This window comes from Gallus gallus, chromosome 28 (assembly GCF_016699485.2).
Source record: "Gallus gallus isolate bGalGal1 chromosome 28, bGalGal1.mat.broiler.GRCg7b, whole genome shotgun sequence".
Lineage (NCBI taxonomy): Eukaryota > Metazoa > Chordata > Aves > Galliformes > Phasianidae > Gallus > Gallus gallus.
The window spans coordinates 2660842-2678581 of NC_052559.1; the positions used below are offsets into that span (position 1 = coordinate 2660842).

General features: G+C 50.2%; 1 protein-coding gene and 1 non-coding gene across 5 annotated transcripts in view; both read left to right on the top strand.

Annotated features, from left to right (window-relative positions):
- The first annotated feature begins 1144 nt into the window (after positions 1 to 1144).
- Positions 1145 to 1218, top strand: MIR211 (microRNA 211). The gene has a single exon (NR_031558.1). It is a non-coding gene; the product is annotated as a microRNA 211 (primary transcript).
- Positions 1219 to 3498: 2280 nt separating this feature from the next.
- The window catches only part of REXO1 (RNA exonuclease 1 homolog), a 33109-nt gene continuing 18867 nt past the window's right edge, over positions 3499 to 17740 (top strand). Inside the window, exons 1-4 of one of the 4 annotated variants that reach the window (XM_046904659.1) lie at positions 8298 to 8448; positions 10126 to 10195; positions 13668 to 15445; positions 17309 to 17410. In XM_046904659.1, coding sequence (XP_046760615.1) covers positions 13751 to 15445; positions 17309 to 17410 — 1797 coding nt within the window. In that variant the 5' untranslated portion in view covers positions 8298 to 8448; positions 10126 to 10195; positions 13668 to 13750. Of the gene's footprint in view, positions 10196 to 13667; positions 15446 to 17308; positions 17411 to 17740 lie in introns of all 4 variants that reach the window. The other 3 variants (XM_025144341.3, XM_040653689.2, XM_040653690.2) reach the window with 3 other exon arrangements.

Here is a 17740-nt window from a genome sequence, read left to right on the forward strand (position 1 = left end):
GCTGTGCTCCTTCCGAGGGAGTCCCAGCAGAGGGCTGTGGGTCTGGGCCCGTTGCTGCTCGCAGTGATGGGAGGAGGGAGGTGTGGGGTCCCCACAGTGCAGGAGCCAGACCCACCTCAGGGGTCCCGGGCACAGCATCCCCACAAGCGGGGCAATGGGACACATCCCCAGGTGTGGGGGGATGCAGCCCAGGCTGGGCATGGGGAACCCGGGGGTCTCAGCCAAGAGGGGTTTAAGTCTTTGGGGCATAAAAGAGCCTTTTGATGGCCGGGGCCTGCATGCTGTGGTCATGGGACCCCGCTCACAGGCCGAGCTCAGTCATGGGATCCAGGAAACTGAATTAAAGCGTCTTAAGGAGCTTTTTTTCCGAGCTCTGCTCTGTTTTTTCACGTGCTTGTCATATGAACAAAGACGGTATAAAAGGATGGCGGGGACGGAGCCCATAGCGCTCAGGTTGGGAGTGGGGAGGGGGTCAGAGGAGGGAGAGCAGGGCGGGGGGCTCAGCGCAGCGCCGGATGGGATGGAGGGAAGGGGAAAGGAGAGGACGAGGATGCTCTGCAGTAGCACCTGGCTCGGCCCCACCAGGTGAGTGAGGCAGCAATGGGACTGGAAGGGACGGCTGGGGTGGGGACAGCACTACGAGCATCCCTGTGCTCATGGCTGCACCCGGAGAGGGGCACTGCTGGGATGGGGGCACAGCATGGGGGTGGGGGTGGCCTTGGGGAGCTCTGTGTGTTCCTGGGGAGCTGCAGCCATGGGACATCCACTCGTGTGCACACAGACATGCACGCGTGCACCCACTGCTGAACAGGCAGGTGAGCTCACCCGCACAGACTGCACACACACCCACGTGGGTGCACACACACACACACACATTCCCCCACAGTGCCCTTCAATGCCCCACTCACCCTCTCTGCTTTGCAAACCCACACTCACACCCAACCCCTTGGAACCCAGCACTGCCCACCCCCACGTCCCAAACCCACCCCAGGGCTGCAGGGTGGCACTGAGCAGAGCCGTGGGCTCACCCCCCGTGGAAGCAGTGTGGTTTGGGGGATCCCCACAGCCCCGCTCCCCTCCCAGCTCACTCCTCTCCTCCCTCTGCAGGAGCACATGCTGTCCTGGAGCAGTGCAGCCCCTCGCTCCTGTGAGCTTCCCTTTGTCATCCTATGCCTGAGCGATGCCTGGAGGCTGGGACGGTGAAGGGAGGCCCACGGGCTGCCACGGCCCTGCAGCGATACGTCCGGATATGGTGCCTGTGGGGCTGGGGGTGCTGGGAGCATCCCTGTGGGCTGGGGGCATCCAAAGGGTTGGGGGCATCCAAAGGGTAGGAGGGATGCTTGGTGGGGGGGTGGGACATGTATCCCCCGTACTGAATAGCTCATCCCTGCAGAGGGGTGACCCTGCAGGAGGACGTTTTGGCAGCTCTGAGAAATCACCTTTTCTCCCAGCATCGCTGCTCTTCCTTTTTCCCTTCCCCCTCCTTTTTCCCTTTCCATTTTCCCCTTTCCCTTTTCCATTTCTCTTTCCCTTCCCTTTCCCTTTCCCCTTTTCTCTTTCCCCTTTCCTTTTTCTTTCCCCCTTCCTTTTCCACTTCCCCTCTTCCATTTCCATTTCCCTTTTCCTCTTTCCTTTTCCCTTTTTTCTTTTCCCTTTTCCCAGTTCAATTTTCCCTTCCCCTTTTCCTTTTTCCCTTTCCCTTTTCCCATTCCCTTTCCCCATTTCCATTTCCCTTTTTCTTTCCCTGTTCCTTTTTTCTTTCCCCTTTGCTTTTACCCTTTCCCCTTTTCCTTTCCCCCTCCCCTTTTCCTCTTCCCTTTTCCTTTTTTTTTGTCTTTTTCCCTTTCCTTTTTCCCAGTCCCTTTCCCCATTTCCATTTTCCTTTTCCCTTCTTCTTTTCCTTTCCCCCTTTCCCTTTTCCCATTCCCTTTCCCCATTTCCATTTCCCTTTTCCCTTTTTCTTTCCCTGTTCCCTTTTTCTTTCCCCTTTGCTTTTACCCTTTCCCCTTTTCCTTTCCCCCTCCCCTTTTCCTCTTCCCTTTTCCTTTTTTTTGTCTTTTTCCCTTTCCTTTTTCCCAGTCCCTTTCCCCATTTCCATTTTCCTTTTCCCTTCTTCTTTCCCTTTCCCCTTCCCCTTTTCCCACCCATTTCCCCCTCTCTCCATAGCTTTACAAACTGCTGGCACCACTCCTGTGCTCTGGAGTTGTGCTGAGACCACAGGAACATCAGAGATTTGCAACGTGAGAACCTTCCAGTGCCCAAAATACAAGGATTTCTCATCAATTCCTAATATATATATACATACACGTACACATCTCTGTGTGTGTGGCTTTACTTTATGTTCTATTACATTCCCAGCACCTGAGCTGGGGTGGGACTCACGGAGGTGCAGAAATGGCATTGCTCAGCATTTCTGCGTGTGATGCTTCCACGTGAGCTGAAGTTACATGGAATAAATGCTCATCTCTGACATAAGAACGAAAATGGTGTCTTTTTTTGGGGTGTGGGGAGCAGGGCTGTGTGCTGCACGCATGGACCAGCTCTGGTGGGACACATGGGGGTCCTTTGGGAAGGACGGGGGTGGGGATGGCTGTTGTGTTCTGATTGAGGCTCTTTTCTGGGGCTGTTTTTGAGTGTTTTCGAGGTGGCATCGCTATGGTAGAGATAAGGGTTAGGATTAGGGTTATGGTTTAGGATTAGGAGTTCTTTATAAGGCCAGTGTAGAGTACTTGGTTTAGGCTTACATCAGGGTTTTTGTTAGGGTCAGGGCTGTTAGGCTGTGGTTCATTGTAGGGTTTCAGTCAGGATTAGGGGTGTTAGGGTTGTGGTGAGGGTTTAGGATGAGGAGTTGGGGGGGTCAGGGTTAATGTTAGGGTTATTGTGTTTGTGGTTATGGTCAGGGTTAACGTTAGGACCAACGGTTAGGTCTGGGGAAGCATTAGGTTTAGGGTTACTGGTGGCTGGGTTAGGGTTGGGGTATGGTTACGGTTAGAGTTAAGCTATTAGGGCTTGGGCAGGGTTAGGATTACAGTTATATGACTTTTAGGATCAGGGCTAGGGTTTGGATTTGGTTTATTGCATTAAGGTCAGGATTATGGCTGGGTGTGGGTTTGAGTTAGGATTAGTGTTATAATGGCTTTGGTTTTGGGCAGGGGTTATGGCTAAGGTTTAGGATTATGGTTATGGTTGAGGCTGGTTTTGGTTATGGTGTCCCACTGCTCCCTGAGCTCCTCCCGCACTCACTACCGACCACAACCCCCAAGCCCCATCCTGCAGGCTCCTCCCAGCTCCCCATCCCTCGCTTTGTACGCATAACTCAGCCCCCGCCTCCATGTGGAGGGACACGAGGGCTGAGGGAGGAGCCGGCCGCCATTTTCCTCCGTTCCCGCCCTTTTCCCCTCCCCGTTCCCGCCCTTTTCCTCTCCCCGCTCAGGCAGCGCCGCGGACAGCTCTGTGCGGGCAGCGGCGTCGCGAGGGGTCCTTCCCGCCGCCGGGCCCGGCGCCTCCAAGATGGCGGCGGTGTGAGGCGGAGGCGCCGTCTCCGCTCCCCGCCCCGCGGCCGGCGGGATGCTGCGGTCCACCGGCTACTTCCGCGGCATCGACTGCCCCTTCCTCACCGCCGCGGGGGGTCCGCCGTGCCGTCGGCCCTACTGCCATTTCCGGCACCCTCCGGTCGCGGCGGCGCGGTGCGGAGCCCCCGGGGCGGGCGGCGCGCTGGGCCTCGGCGCAGGTACGGGCCGGGCCGCAGGAACCGAACCCTCCCGCCTCCCCTCTCCCCTTCGGTCCGCGGTGCCCCAGAGCGGCCCTGTGGGGGAAGGCTGCGGGTGGGGCTGCGCCGCCCTGGGGAGAGGATCCGCTGCGGCGTTTTGGTGTCGTTTGGTTTCAGGTGGAGGGCTTCTTTGCCGAGGCCTGGAGCGGTGGGGTGAGGGGCGGCGGCGCAGCGCTGGGAAAAGCCGTTCGGGAGGAGGGAAATTGACGCATTGGGGGCGGTGAGGCCCCGCGCCGGGCTGCGCACGGGGGTGGGTGCCCCACAGCGCTGGGAGTTCGTGGGTTCACGGCTTTGGGCCCTTGGTCTGCTGAAGGATGGCCCTGCCCACTGCATGGGGCTGGGGGGGGCTTTGGGACCCTCCCGACCCCGGGCATCCTATGGCTGCAGACACTGCATGCACCTCCTGACACCGTGGGGTGCTTAGGAGAGGCTTTGTGAAATAACTGCCACCTAAGGACAACCTACCTCTGTCACAGCTCCTTTTCCTGGCCCTCCAGGCACACAGCTCACGTGGCAGCCGTCACAGCCCTTCTGCAGTACTGTGGGGCTGCAGGTCTGTCTGGCCTGGTCTGGTGGCTGACAGCCGGTCCTGCCCCGTGGCGACCTGTTGGGAGCCCCAGAATGGCCTCAGTGAGGTGTAGAGCACTGCCAGCTTTCTGAAATGGTGCTTGGCTAGAGAGAAAATAGCTATTGTTCTGCTCAGTCTTTCCAGCATCTCTCATCATTTTCCTTAGTCATTATTCTCTGGTCTGCTCGTTTTCTTGCAGAGAAAAGCCTGTGTTCTTCTCCCCAGGAGAATGCTGCTTGCTTGCTTCTTTTTAAAGCTAGCATGTATGGTCTTAAAGGCCTTAAGCTCAAGTTGTCAAAGTTTTGGGTTTTTTTTATAAATTTGGAAGATTAATAATTCCTCTCATCTCCCCATTACCAAATCACCTTACCGTGGCAATGGTTATATTAAAATAAAAGCAGCACATCCAGGGCTGTCCCAGTCAGACACACACAGTATGATAAAACCAATCTGGATAGCTCCATTAGGGCTCCTGTGGGGAGGTGCTCTGTGTGTTTGATGCTATCATTACCTGTTGGCATATTATTTTGGTGCCTTTCAATATCTGCAGACTGTCGGTTCTGGAACGAGGTTTGCTCATTTTGGTCTGCCACCCAAAACAGACGCTGCTGCTGTGCTAAATATGGGGAAATGAAGGTTGGTCTTTAGTTAAAAACCTGCTGGTGCACCTGGAAAGTTTGTGCAGCTTCTCCTACTGGGTAATAAGTAGGGGTTGAATGCGAGTGGCAGATGGAAGAAGTCCTTCTTGTGTTAATACAGGTTTGGATGCATTAGTGACCCAGAAATCAGTGTTTTTAGGGTGGGAAAGAGGTTTATTTGGTATTTGATGTGTGGCTGCTGCAACCACAGCTCTGTGAGTTCTGCCTCAGCTCAGGGTTGGGCTTCAGCCCTCTTTTCTGTGCTGCTTTAGACCGAGGGATGGAAAACAAATGGTGACACTGCTGCCAAGTGTTGACCTCTTGGAGGGACATGGGGTGCCCGATGTCCATAGGAACGTTTGTGTGGTTCTCATGGTGTTGCTTAGCATCATTTGATGGCTTGAGATGCAGCGATGCTGTCCTTCCCTCCATCTGAAGCCATGCAGCTTAGGAGATGTACGTAAGATCTACACTAGGGGGTGTCGTAGTTTCGCTTGCAACCAGGCAACCATCTTGTTGAGAGCAGGCTGCAGGGCAGGTTGCTCCCAGCCAGCAAAGCTGCCTCTCTTGTTTTGAAGGAGCCCTGCTGCAGTGCACTTGGGCATTTTTGACCTATTTAATTACACTGCTCAATGCTTTAAAAACCCTTCTTTTTTTTTTTTCCAACCAAAGCAGGTGGTACCTACACCAAGAGCTACAGTGCAGATCTGTGGGGTTTTTTTTTTTGGGGGGGGGGGGGGGAGAAAGCCTAGAAAAAAGGATAACATCTAAAGAAGCAGCCTGTGAAGCATATTGATTCCAGGCTGGTGTTCGCTTTGATGTTTGCGGATCACCTTAGGACTGGCAATAACCCCAAAACTCTTGGTAGATCTTCTGTAGCTTTGAAGTAGCTTTTGAAAACTGAGGAGTGGAGGTGTGGTGGAGGCCGGGGATGTGTGCCAGGCAGAGCCCAGAGGGGTAGAGAAGGGGAATGAGTGAGGTGTAGTGCTGTCCCCACGTCTCCTTGTCACCATTCCGGACTTCTCGAGGAGTGCAGCACTCATAACAGACGATCCTTATTTCTTCAGCAGGGCTGGGAGGTGGGACATGAGCCTGTGCAGAGATGGAAATCTGCAGGCTGAAAGTTCTACTCCTGACTCGGCTGAAGTGCTTTTTCCATCTCTGAAGTGACTGAAATCCACCTGCTTCAGAGCAGGATGAAAAGCTTATCGAACGTGTGTGAAGTGCTTTGAAAGCGGGCTGTGTAAGTGGGAGGGAAGAGCTGCCTTCCGTCCTAAAAGCGTCTCTTCAAGAGCTGTGGAGGAGAAAAATAGGTCTTTCTTTAAAGTCTAGGTCTTGAGTATACTGAAAGGCATAAAAGAAGCATAATGCAGCACTTCACAAACACCGTAAGGAAACCCAGCTCAGGCATGGCGGCTTGGGAAGGAGCTGCCAGGAGATGCTTGAGAAGTGGATGGGTTCTGAGCCCGGAGCAGGAAGCTGCAGCCAGGCCTGGAGATCCGAGCTGCTCTTTGTCTGCTGTGATCCCAGTGCTGCTGGGAGGTGGGAGGAGCGAGGCCTTCAGCCTTGGAGTGCTGCACTATGGGGCAGTGCATGCTGGCAGGCACTGGGCAGTGTGCTCCTCTGGTCTGGAGCTTTCTTGCAGTGCACGTTTGCTGTTTGGATGGGCAAAGCTTTACCAGTCAGATTTGATGGTGTGTTCGGAAGGTGACTGAGCTCTTCACCTCATGTGATTTCTGCTGCCAGGCCCACAGCTCAGCTGCTGTAACGTCATCTGGCTGCTGTTTGCTTGAGTCAGATGCCGTCCTTGGGCTTACCTGCTCCATTTTGCTGCCATCACCAGGGCAGCAAGGGCTTGGCAGTGTTCATCTTGCCTGCCTTCAGCCTAAAACCAGTGGCTTCGGATGGCTCTGGGTGTGAAGCACTATGTGAAATGACACTTGTTGAAACCTGAAGTGGCTCTTTAAAACCTGACTTTAATTATCCTCAGCCTGTGCATCACTGTAGGGCCAAGCTTGCTGTCTTCTGTTTGTGCCACGTTCCTCCTTAGCATGTTGTTGAGGGGCTGCTTGGTAAATCTCAGTTCTGTGCGAGCAGCCTCTCAACACTGGCTGGGCTTCCCTTTGTGTGACATACAGTGCTGTGCAGGTTTGCACCGTGTAAAGAATGAAAGAGGTCTTTAACAGATGTTATCCCTCCTGTAGCTGCTGTTTGAGGTTGGCTTCTTGTGGGGAAGAGCTATTATTATTGCCTTTGCTGCAGGGAGATGGAAGGAGCAGAAGTGGGACCTGTGAGCAGTGCTTGGTGTATCTTCCTGAGTCCCCTCCACGAGCTGTGTGTGGGGCATTGCTGGGGCTGAGAGGTGTTTTTCTTCATTTGTAGGACAGTAATTACCAAAATGCCGCTGGTGGGTGTTTTTAACGGTGAGTTTTGAAATGAGAAATGGGAAAATACACTTAATAATGAGATCAGGATCTATCTTCTCATGTAAATGAATGCAACATCCTTCCAGCAGTTGGAGGTTTCTTGTCCTGGAGCTGATGGTTGGCTGCAGCAGCTGGCTGTGAGTGGGCGCACAGCTGCTCCTCGTGTCGGGGTTCTGCTGGGGGCTGTGGGGCAGTGTGCTGACTTCGGGTCTTTCTGCCCTGAACTCTCTCCCATCCCATGGGAGCAGCAGCATGCCGGGAAGTGGAGCAGCCCTGCTCTGCCAGGCAGGGAGGATTTGGGACGCTCAAGGTGCAGTGGTGTCCCCATGTCCTGGAGGCACCAGTGCTGTGCAGGCTGCCCACATTCCCCTCTGCGTGTTGCAGCGATTCCTTTGCTGCTGAAGGATTTCTTAATCCACATGGAACATCCTCCCTGACATCTAAACACTTCCTCTGGTTTTATCCTCAAGCCAGATGCTGCAGTGCTGCCTTTGTGCCGGAGAAGCAGAAAACAAAATCCACTGATCCCAAAGCCTTTGTGTGGGAGCCCTGTGGTGGTCCTACACCAGCGCTGGGAGCAGTCTGCCTGCCCTGAGGAGCCAAGCTGTGCCAGCCTGCAGCCCTGTGCCCGCCTGCTGGGAGCACTGGGAGGCGTTGGATGGCCCTCTGGGACTGCTCTGCACAACCCCAGCTTGGGAAACCACCCCTCTTGTAAGAGGGGATGTGTGTGGTGTGCATCACGGGGACAAGAAGTCCCTCAAGGTGATAGCAGCTGCGGTGCTAAAAAAAAGGGAAGAAAGAGTCAGAAAGCCCCCACAGAAACTGGAGCACAAACCTATCTGACTTTGGAGGAGATGAGGGTGAAGGAAGGCGGGACTTGGGGTGGGAAGCCCTGCCCTAATGATCGCCACAGCCCAGAGGTGCTGTGTCAGCACACGGTCAGCGTGGTGAGCCTGAAGCCTGTGCCGGAGTGCCAAGCAGATAGTGAAAGCCTCGAGTACAGCATGAACAAATACCTGCAATATTTATTAACCACGGGGAGCTCAGGTAATTCTTTGAAGTTCTTGAGTGCGAAGTGAGCTCGTGTTTTTGTGCGGGCTGCAGGACGTGGGGAGGTGTGTCCTCCGGAGGCTTCACATGGTCACCATTCATTTAACTTGAAACCTCACTCCTCAGAGCTGTGTCTGTGTTTAAAATCCACAGGTGTGCAAACGCCCTGCTCTGCTCTGGGGGGTTGAGCTGCAGAAGGATTTTGGTTTCTTGGTGTTTTAAGAGAGGAGCCGTGCTGGGCAGCAGGCAGTGCTGGCTGGAGCTGCAGGTGTGTGAGTCGTTTTAATTTGGGCTTCTGTGTGAGCTGAAGCTGGACAGGTTGGAAAACCAGTTTAGATTTTGGCGTTAGTCCTTTCTAGGTCATGGCTGAAGCTTTTAAATGTAATAGGGCCAAAAAGGCACTTTTCTTTTCATCTTCTTGTCCGGTTGGGACTGTGTTCAGGTAGCACTGTTTTGTTATTTTGCTTCTTAAATGGGAGTTTTTCACTCCGGAAGTGAAACAGGTGCTGTGGAGATAACTTAGCAAGCAGGAGAAAGGCTGCGGAACTCAGGGAGTGAAGGGTCAGGGCTAGGATTACTTATGGCCACGCTGCTCCAATCCCTTTTTAAGGCAGAACTGAATAGGGAGAAAGGCAGACACCTGAACGCTCCAAGTATTCCATTTCTTTTTTCCTTTGTTTTTTATAACTCAGCCGTGCTGTAGTATTTAAACTTCAAAGTCGTCCTTATTTTCATCTGGTGCTTGTACCAGCGAGGTGGGGATGCCTTCTGCTTCATCTTTTTCCTTGGAACCAGAACAAGTGTGTGTCCTGCAGGGACAAGCTCCTGTCCCTTCGGTGCCCCCCAGCCCACTGTGCTGGCCGCACTGCCTCCCGCAGCCCCCAGAGGAACCACACCGGGCTTTATCACTGCAAGGGATGGCTGCTCAGCCTTTTGTTGGCCTTGCTAATATCAGATTTTTTCTCGTTTTTCCTTTTTGTTGTTGTTTTTCTGCCCAAGAAATGACGGTGTTGGTTCAGAATGGGCTTTGAAGCTCTGATGTCAGATACCTCAAAGGGAGTGATGCTGCGAGAGGCACAGGGAGCAGCGTATAAACCCTCAGTAATACCCCCAGCCCTTGCTCTGCTGGTGTCCTTACACCAGTACAAAGTTATCTGTGCAGTTATCATTTGATTTTAATCATTAAAGCTAGTATTTACAGAGAAGGAGTGAGAAATCTTGAGGGCTGTGCTTTCATTGAAGGGGAAGAAACGTTTCCTTTAGCTCCTCCTACCTGCCCTCCTAGCCTGTTAATTATTTGAAACGTACTGTTTTAAAAATCTCAATGTTAAGTATTTGCTAGTAGCTGGTTATTAGTGTTAGTAGTTGGAATTTTGCCTTGGGTACTCACCAATGAGCCCCAAACTGCCATTGCTTTTACACTGCTCAGTGCCGAAGAGCAGCAGTAGCTCAGCCCTCTGGCAGAGCCTTTCTGGGACGTTCTGTGCTATCTTTTCCAAGGAGCTCCAGATGAAAAGCTTTAGATTGTTTTCCAGTGGTGATAATTTATTGCTAATCTCAAGGCTTGTCCATTTGCTAAGCATCAGTATGGTAAACACAGGCAAGCTGTTAAGTTAACAAAACTGTTCTGACAATGTTGAAATAAAAAAGGCTTTTATTTTTACTCTCCCAAAGCGATGTCCCAGCAGCTTCTACCTTCCCACCCCTGCTGAACACACCTTATGTTACCAGCTCCGAGCAGCAGGTAAGCATGGTGTGCTGGTGCTTGGACAACACTCCTATCTGCAGTTTGACCACCAAACTCATCCTTTTGAGATATGAATTGCAGTAACTGCACGTTCCTAATTGCTGTCTCCATCCTCAGAGCTGAGGTTACCTTTTCCAGAACCAAAAGGACCAGAAGCAGGAACACAACCCACCTTGGCTTTTTAGGATAATCTTTTCTTTTCCTCTTTAATGCTTCCAGGTGCTCTTTGTCAAAGCAGCTGATTGTAGAGTAGTTGGTTTGGGTGACTTTTAAAGCTGTCTTCTGGTTTAAGTAAATGGTTCTCTGAGGTGCTGTGTAGATTTTTGTAGCGTTGGTGTAAACTTCACCTTTTTGTGTCTCAGAGGGGCCATTCTATTTCTGAGGTACATTAATTTATTGAAATAGTTTGCATTTTAAAGAGTGTCCGATCACAGCTCAGCTTACAGCCCTACGAGGGGTTGTCATCTCAGGGCTCTCAAAGTACAGTCTGGAGGCTCTGTTTTGCATCCAGAAAGAGGCATTTTGCTGAGTGATGCCCCTTGTTTTGCTTTAGCAAAACTACCACAGGCATCTGATATATCAGAACATCATTTTGACCACGTGGATCTTCATGTGGAGGTGGAAAGCAGTGAGTACAGAGGCTGGTGATGACTCTGTTGCTTCATGCATCCAGGTTTAGGAAGGGGTGTGTGTGCGTGCAGTGGTTGTCCCTGTGGCATGAGGTCCTCTCCTCCCCTGGGTTCCCAGCAGTGAAACCAAGCACCTGAAGAGGCAGCCTGATTTCAGGCAGCATATCTCATTTCTCCGTATGTATAAAATTCCCTTCTGCATGTGTTTCCACTTTGCTATCTGCAAACACTTGGTGGCCAAAGGTGACGGTCCTGCTGACAAAGCCCCTTTCCTGGAAGAAGCAGCCTTTGCTCAGCCCACCAGAACTGTGCCCCTACCAAGGAGTTCTGTGAGCATATCTCAAAGCCTGCTGGCATTCTCAGAGTTTGTTGCGTGTTCTTATGCTTCCACTGAAAGAAATGTGTGTAGATGAACAGAGCATCAGACAATTGGTATGAAAAACCTGACCCTGAGATATACATATACCTGGGTACATGAGGAGAGCAATTGCAGCTAACTCCTTTAGGTGGTTGGTTTTGTTGGTATGGGTTCTGTTCATTCTCCTTTATGTCCAGAGCTATTCTGTTGGCACGTTTTATATTAGGACACCAGAGCCTGTGCTTTTCTTGGCTTGTAATTTCTTCATTTTGGTGTAGTTAATGTAGTGTTTCTTGGGCATTATGGGTTTTTTTTGTGTAGTTTTGCATTTTTGTGTGCAGGCCTTTAGATCCAGACCTTGCCTTTGTTTGTAGGCCACCCAGTACTGAGCTCTGAACAGATTCCCAGGCCTTCGGTTGTCCTTCTAACAGCTCTTGTGCTAAATTTTAGGTCTCCCTCTTGAGTGAGGATAAAAGCTGATGCCTCTAGACTTCAGTACTGCTCGTCTTACCGCTGATGTTTCACAGGGTGGAGAGAAATCCAGTGGTGGTTCTGCAGGGCCTCTTTGTGCCTTGGCTGTGAAGCACGTAGCGATGGATGGAAATACAAACATAGCATCTTGCTCCTTTTTCCCACCTTTCTGGACCTGAGCCCAGCTTGGGCTGGCAGTTGGAAGACGGTGACGTGATGCTGTGTTTGCCCAGAGCCCCTGCTCAATCAGGAACTAATTGGTTTGCTAAAAACCTTTCAGACCCAAGAGGGTAAAAAGTTTTTCTTATGAAACTAGTGCCTTTATTTTAACCCAGTGCCTACCATCCTATTTGTTGGGAGGTTTGTTCTGCCACCTGCTAGACAGATGTGGTTCTCACAGCCAAAGGGAGATGTGCATTCATGGTATTCGTAGATTACAGAATCCTGGAATATACTGAGTTGGAAGGGACCCATAGGGATCGTTAAGTCCAGCTGCTGATCCCCTTTTTGAAAGAAATCCTCTGTCTTACGAGAATGGTGGAACCAATTTCTGTCTCTTTTATCACTCTGCTAATTGTTTAGTTCTTTTACAGTGTTGCTGCTGTCCTTCTAGCGAGGAAAAAGATTCCTCTGAAATAGTAGCATCCAAGTGCTGTGATAAAGCGAGCACTGAAACCTGCTCCAAGTCAAAAAGCAGCAAATTACTTACCTGTGGCTTCTGATCGCTTGCTGAATGGCCTCTTCTTCACTTCTTTTTTTTTTTCCTTCTAAAATATGCTTTGCTTTCATTATAAAGTATCAGATACTTCAGATGACTGCTTCACGAGACTCCTTGTGATGCAGAGCCCCTATTTATTTCTTAGAAACTCATCTGCATAAGCAGCTTGCATTGTATTCCTGAGTCAAGCGGTAATTGGGAATTCCTATGAGCTTGTGTTAATGCCACTGTAATACCCCTCAGTAGCTGCTTGCTGATCACCTAATTGCTATGGAAATGCATGCCCTAGGTGCAGTGCTGGTCCCAGCTGTCAGCTTGGCTTTCTTGTGAGGCAATGGGCATGGAGTGGAGTCTAGTTTGTCATGAAGTTACCCAGGCTGCATGCCCTGGGGCGGAGGGGTGGGTGGGAGCAAGGAGATGGTGGCAGAGGGGGAAAGGGAAGGGTGAGTGACACTCAGTGAGTGAAGAGAGAAGTGCAGTTTGCTCTGTAGGGCACTGGGAGCTAATGAAGCTATGCAGGGAGTTTCTGATCTGCTGGGTTCTGCTGCACTCCTTCAATAAACAAGTTTGCAAGAGCTGCCGGGGGGGCTGGATCCCTTCTCCGCAGCTTACTCCATAGCTCAGTAGAAGAGAAGACAACAGGAGCATTGCAGGCATGTGGTGACTGCTTAGTGTCTGTGTTCTGGTATTCTGGTGCTTTGAGTACTCCCACACTTCACGTGGGAGTGTTGAACGTGTATGTCTCAGGGGTAGTTCTTTGCAATTGAGTTCTGGTGTCACCTTTGTACCTGCAGCACTTTCTTATTAGCAGCACTTGCTTTGTGGATTCAACCTAAGACTCATTTTCCTGCTGCTGCTGTGAGAAATACTGAGCTTGGAGGAATACTGGAGGCTTTCAGTGGGCTTTGGGCATTGGCATCAATAAATGAGATCCTAATCCCTGGTTCTCATGCTGGAATCCTCTGTCCTTTCTCGTGCACTTCATTGAATTAAGCAGATAATTCTGCGCATACTCAGCTCCTCTTAGTCCTAATGCAGCGATTATTCTTCAATGCCCCAAAGAATATTTCACTTACAGAGCTATTCCATGAGTAATAAAAGCACTTTGTTAACAGATCTGTAGTCCTTAAGGCCCAGGAATACTTTGGAAAATCTAGTCTAGCCAAGTGCCTGCCACTGCCCAGAGAATGTCACCAGTGGCTTTTGGTACCATGTGTGCGTTCTGTAGGGATGAATCTAAAGAAAATGTTACTTAACCTACTGACAGTAAATGGTGCTTTTCCTTCTTTACAGAACGGGGCTATGATCCCTACAACCCTGAGCTGCCGAAGCCCTCGCTGGAGGCAGAGGATGGGGCTCTGGCCGATCTTACAGACATGACACCTGGCATCCTGGAGCTTGAACTGGTCAACAAAGCTATCGAGGCAGTCAAAAATGAAGTTGAGAGAGAGCAGAAAAAGTATGAGGAGCTGCTGGAAACAACAAAGGAGCTCAGGGCCTCTGATTCCTCACTTATTTCTGAAACACCTGTGTCAGCTGCTGTGACACAAAGTGATTTGTTTACCTCCTTAGAATATAATCCAGGTAGCTACAACTTCAGTAATAACTCCGACTACAACCCTACTCCTTTTGCTGCTGGCCAGTCAAGTAAATACACTTTGGATTCGTTGCGATCTAAAGGTAACTCACTGGAATACGTTCCCAAGGCTGTAGCACAGAGTAAAAAATACAGCAGCACTGTCACTAACAATAAATATGTCATCGATGACTCTAAGCCTTCTACCGACTTGGAGTATGACCCGCTTTCAAATTACTCAGCCAGGCTTTTGAGCAAAGCTACAACGAAGGAGCTGAAGGGGTCTAAAAGGGGAAGGGCCCCTAGTTATGAGGATCCCTATTCTCCTTCACGAAAGAAGCTCTGTGAAGTACCCGACGAGTATGAGGTGTGTGCCAGGTTCTCCTCCTCTGAAGATGAGGCTGATGCAGAGTACAAATCGACTTCTGTTAGCTCTCCATCAAAAGCTGGTTCAGAAAGTGAATCAGAGGATGGACTGTCCAACAAAGAGCGGAGCGCTGCGTCGGGTGACTTCTCTTCTCAGGGTAGTAAAGAAACTGCAGCAAAATATGGCATGGAGGACCTTCCTAGTTCACAGAAAATCCCTCCAAAAACTGCATTGGAGAAGAATGCCAAAGCAGCAAAATCGTATTCTGGTAAGAATGACCAGGAAACTGAAAATAAAAACAAAGAGTCAAAAGATAAAACAAAGAGGAAGAAATCAGATGTTAGTAAAACGCCTGGCCTCAGTGAGGTTAGTAAGAAAGAGAAAAGTAAAAATGCAGAAAAAGACAAAGTGGGCAAGAAAGAAGAAAAAGTGAAAACAAAGAATGAAGAGAAAAACTGCAAAGACAAAAGTGTTAAAGTGAAAACTGATGGGAATTTAAAGAAAGCTGATAAACACAAGTCAGAGAGAGTGGATGAGCTGAAGAAAGAAAAATCCAAGGGTTCCAGTATTAGTTCAGGGAAAAGCAAGAGTGAGGATGTCACCAAGGGCTCCAGCACGGAGAAGCTGGGTGGCAGCAAGAAAGAGTCTAAGCTGAAGACAGGTGATGTGAAGAATGGTAAGGAGACCTCTAGCAGCAAAAACAAAGACAAGGGGACCAAAACCTCAACAGTGGAGCAAAAGAAGGAAAAGGTCAATCCTGCAGGAAAAGGAGATCCAAAGAAGGGTCAGAAACAGCAGAGTCTGAGTCACGTTGACCTGTTTGGAGATGAGAGTGGGGATGAGGACGACAAGGGCAAACCTATGCCATCCACATTACCTGATGTGAGCTCAGACTCGGATGGTGACAGCAGTGGTTCAGACTCTCAGAGTGAAAACGGAAAGACAAAGAGAGCAAAGCGTTCCAAGTTGTCAAAGTCATCATCGTCTTCCTCGATGTCTGATGACATTGATTATTCCATCCTGGAGAAGGACTTGGACTTTGAGACAGACCCAATGGAAGAGTGTCTCAGGATTTTCAATGAATCCACTGATGTGAAAACTGAAGACAAGGGGAGGCTGGGGAAGCAGGTAATGCTTGTTTGAGTTGGTTCTGTCAAATCTAAATGTGAAACAATACCGGTTTGGTTTAGTGGTGCTGTGTATTTCAAGTTACTGAAGAGCACTGTGGAGGGAGACTGTATGTTGGATGAATCTCATCCCTATTGCAGTTGTTTTGAAGAGCTTGCACCTGAGTGTAGCTGCTGGAGGGGAGCTCATCTTCTGAGCAGGGAAGCTGGGAGTTTCAAAGCTTTTTGCCATACTCCCTGTTGCAATAACAGCAGTGATACATTCTGATAGAGCTCTGCCTTGCTGACAGCTAAGGGCCTTTCCAACCCTGCTGTGTGGTGCCCTGGTGTAAGGAAGGTCTCTGTGTAACCTACTAAGCCTGGCTTGATTTTGCTTGTTTAGGATTCAGCTGTTCTCTCTTTAGTGTGATTCTCAGCTAGGAAAGGCAGCTTTATTTTTGGCTCTGTTCCCCAGTTTAAGCTCCATTCAGAGCTTTCCAAATAAGAGAAGACTCAAAATGGGCTGAATTCAGAAAACACCAACCCAGGGGCTGAGTGCTCTGCTGTTATCACAGGTGTGCAGTGGCAGTGCTCAGCTGCCTGCGTGTCCCACTGAACCTGGCCTTTGCACACCTGTTACCTTATATTCCTCAAATTAAAGTGTACTTCTGCCCAGTTCTGGAAAGCACCACAGTGTAGAGGTGCTTTGAGAGAGAGAGCTGCTTGGCAGCGACCTGCTTCCCTTCAGCTTCTCAGGAGGATGGCATTGCTTGCTGGGAATTTGGGTTTGTTTAGGGGATAACTTTGTAGCTGGAGCCCCCATGGCCTGAGCTCGGCTCTGGTTGGAAGAAAGGTTGATGTGAGCAGCGTGGTACTTTTCCACTCAGAAGTATAACTGTGAGAGAGTTTATTAGGGATGTACCTAACTGCATCAATGGGCTGAGCAAGTTCCTTCAGAGTGCAGTGATGCAGCGTGAGGTGCTCCTGCACAGTGCCCTGTGATGTGCTCAGCTCTGCTGGAGTGGAGCTCATCCCAGCTCTGCTCACAGCACTGCTGGGGGCTGCAGGCAATGCTGAGTGCAGATCAGGTAGAGAATCATAGAACCTTCTGAGTTGGAAGGGATCTTTTAAAGGCCATCTAGTCCAACTCACCTGCAGTGAGCGTGGACCCCCACAGCTCCATTGGGTGCTCAGAGCTTAATCCAGCCTGAGTCATAGTAACAAACCTGTGTAAAGGAACGGCTGAGTTGAACCTGAGGAAGATTTAATGGGTTTTTTGCTTGTTATTTTTTGGGTTTCGTTTTTTTTTTTCCTCTTTAGGAGCAGGTCTGAGATGTTAGCTTCAGTTCCTCATGCAGGAGCTTGGGGTTTCTTGCCATTGAGAAACACCACCCAGGGATTGGTCCCTGCAGCCCTTCTCTGGGCAGGGCTGTAGGTGCAGGGATGTTTCCCTGTGTGTGCCATGGCAGCGCAGTGGTTTGGTGCTGGGCACGCGTTCAGGACCTGCTCTGGAAGCACGTCATACTGGCGGAAAATGAGTCAGCTCTTACCAAGAAACCCAACCAAACAACCAAACATCCTGAGTTTTCAGAATGCCGTGAGAAGTGGGTGGCTGGAGGGGAAGGCATTCCCATCTCCGTGGCAGGTAGGGACTGGACGGAATGCTGCTGAAGCTGTGTGCTGTGCAGTGCTGGTCACCCCAGTGGGAGCAGTCATGGCTTTGCTGGCGGCTCTGGGGGTCAGAGCGGGTCTCATTTAACAGCTCACTGCGTGTTGTTTCCACCTTCAAGGACCCTCTGTTCAGCCAAAAGGAGCATTGTCTGATCTTCTGGGGAGGGATCTTCCACCTGTTCAGTCTTGGAAGCTTGTTCTTTTTGTCTTACAGCCATCGAAGGAAGAAGTAAATAAAGAAAAGACAGAAGAAAATTTAACCACCTTATTTCCTGGCCAAAAACGAAGGATCTCTCATCTTGTCAAACAAGGAAATGTAAGTGCAGCTCTCAGGAGACATCTAAAGTGAATATTTTCTGTCGTGGGACATCAGGGCATGGTGTGGTCCCATGTCCAGGCAGCAGCGTATGAACTGTTTGCACTGGAATACTTTTACATCACTTCTTTTTTTTCCTTCCCCTTTCTGATTTCCTAAAAATGTGGTCAGGCATCTGTTACAAACAGCTCCAAGAAACGTTGATAAAACCAAGGGTAAGCTGTGGAAGAGCAAGTAGATTCTGCACCTTGTTGCTGTGGGGATAGCCTGGTGTGCCCTGCTGCTGTAGGACTGCTTCTGTCAGTCACATTAAGAACAAGGTCAGGCTGT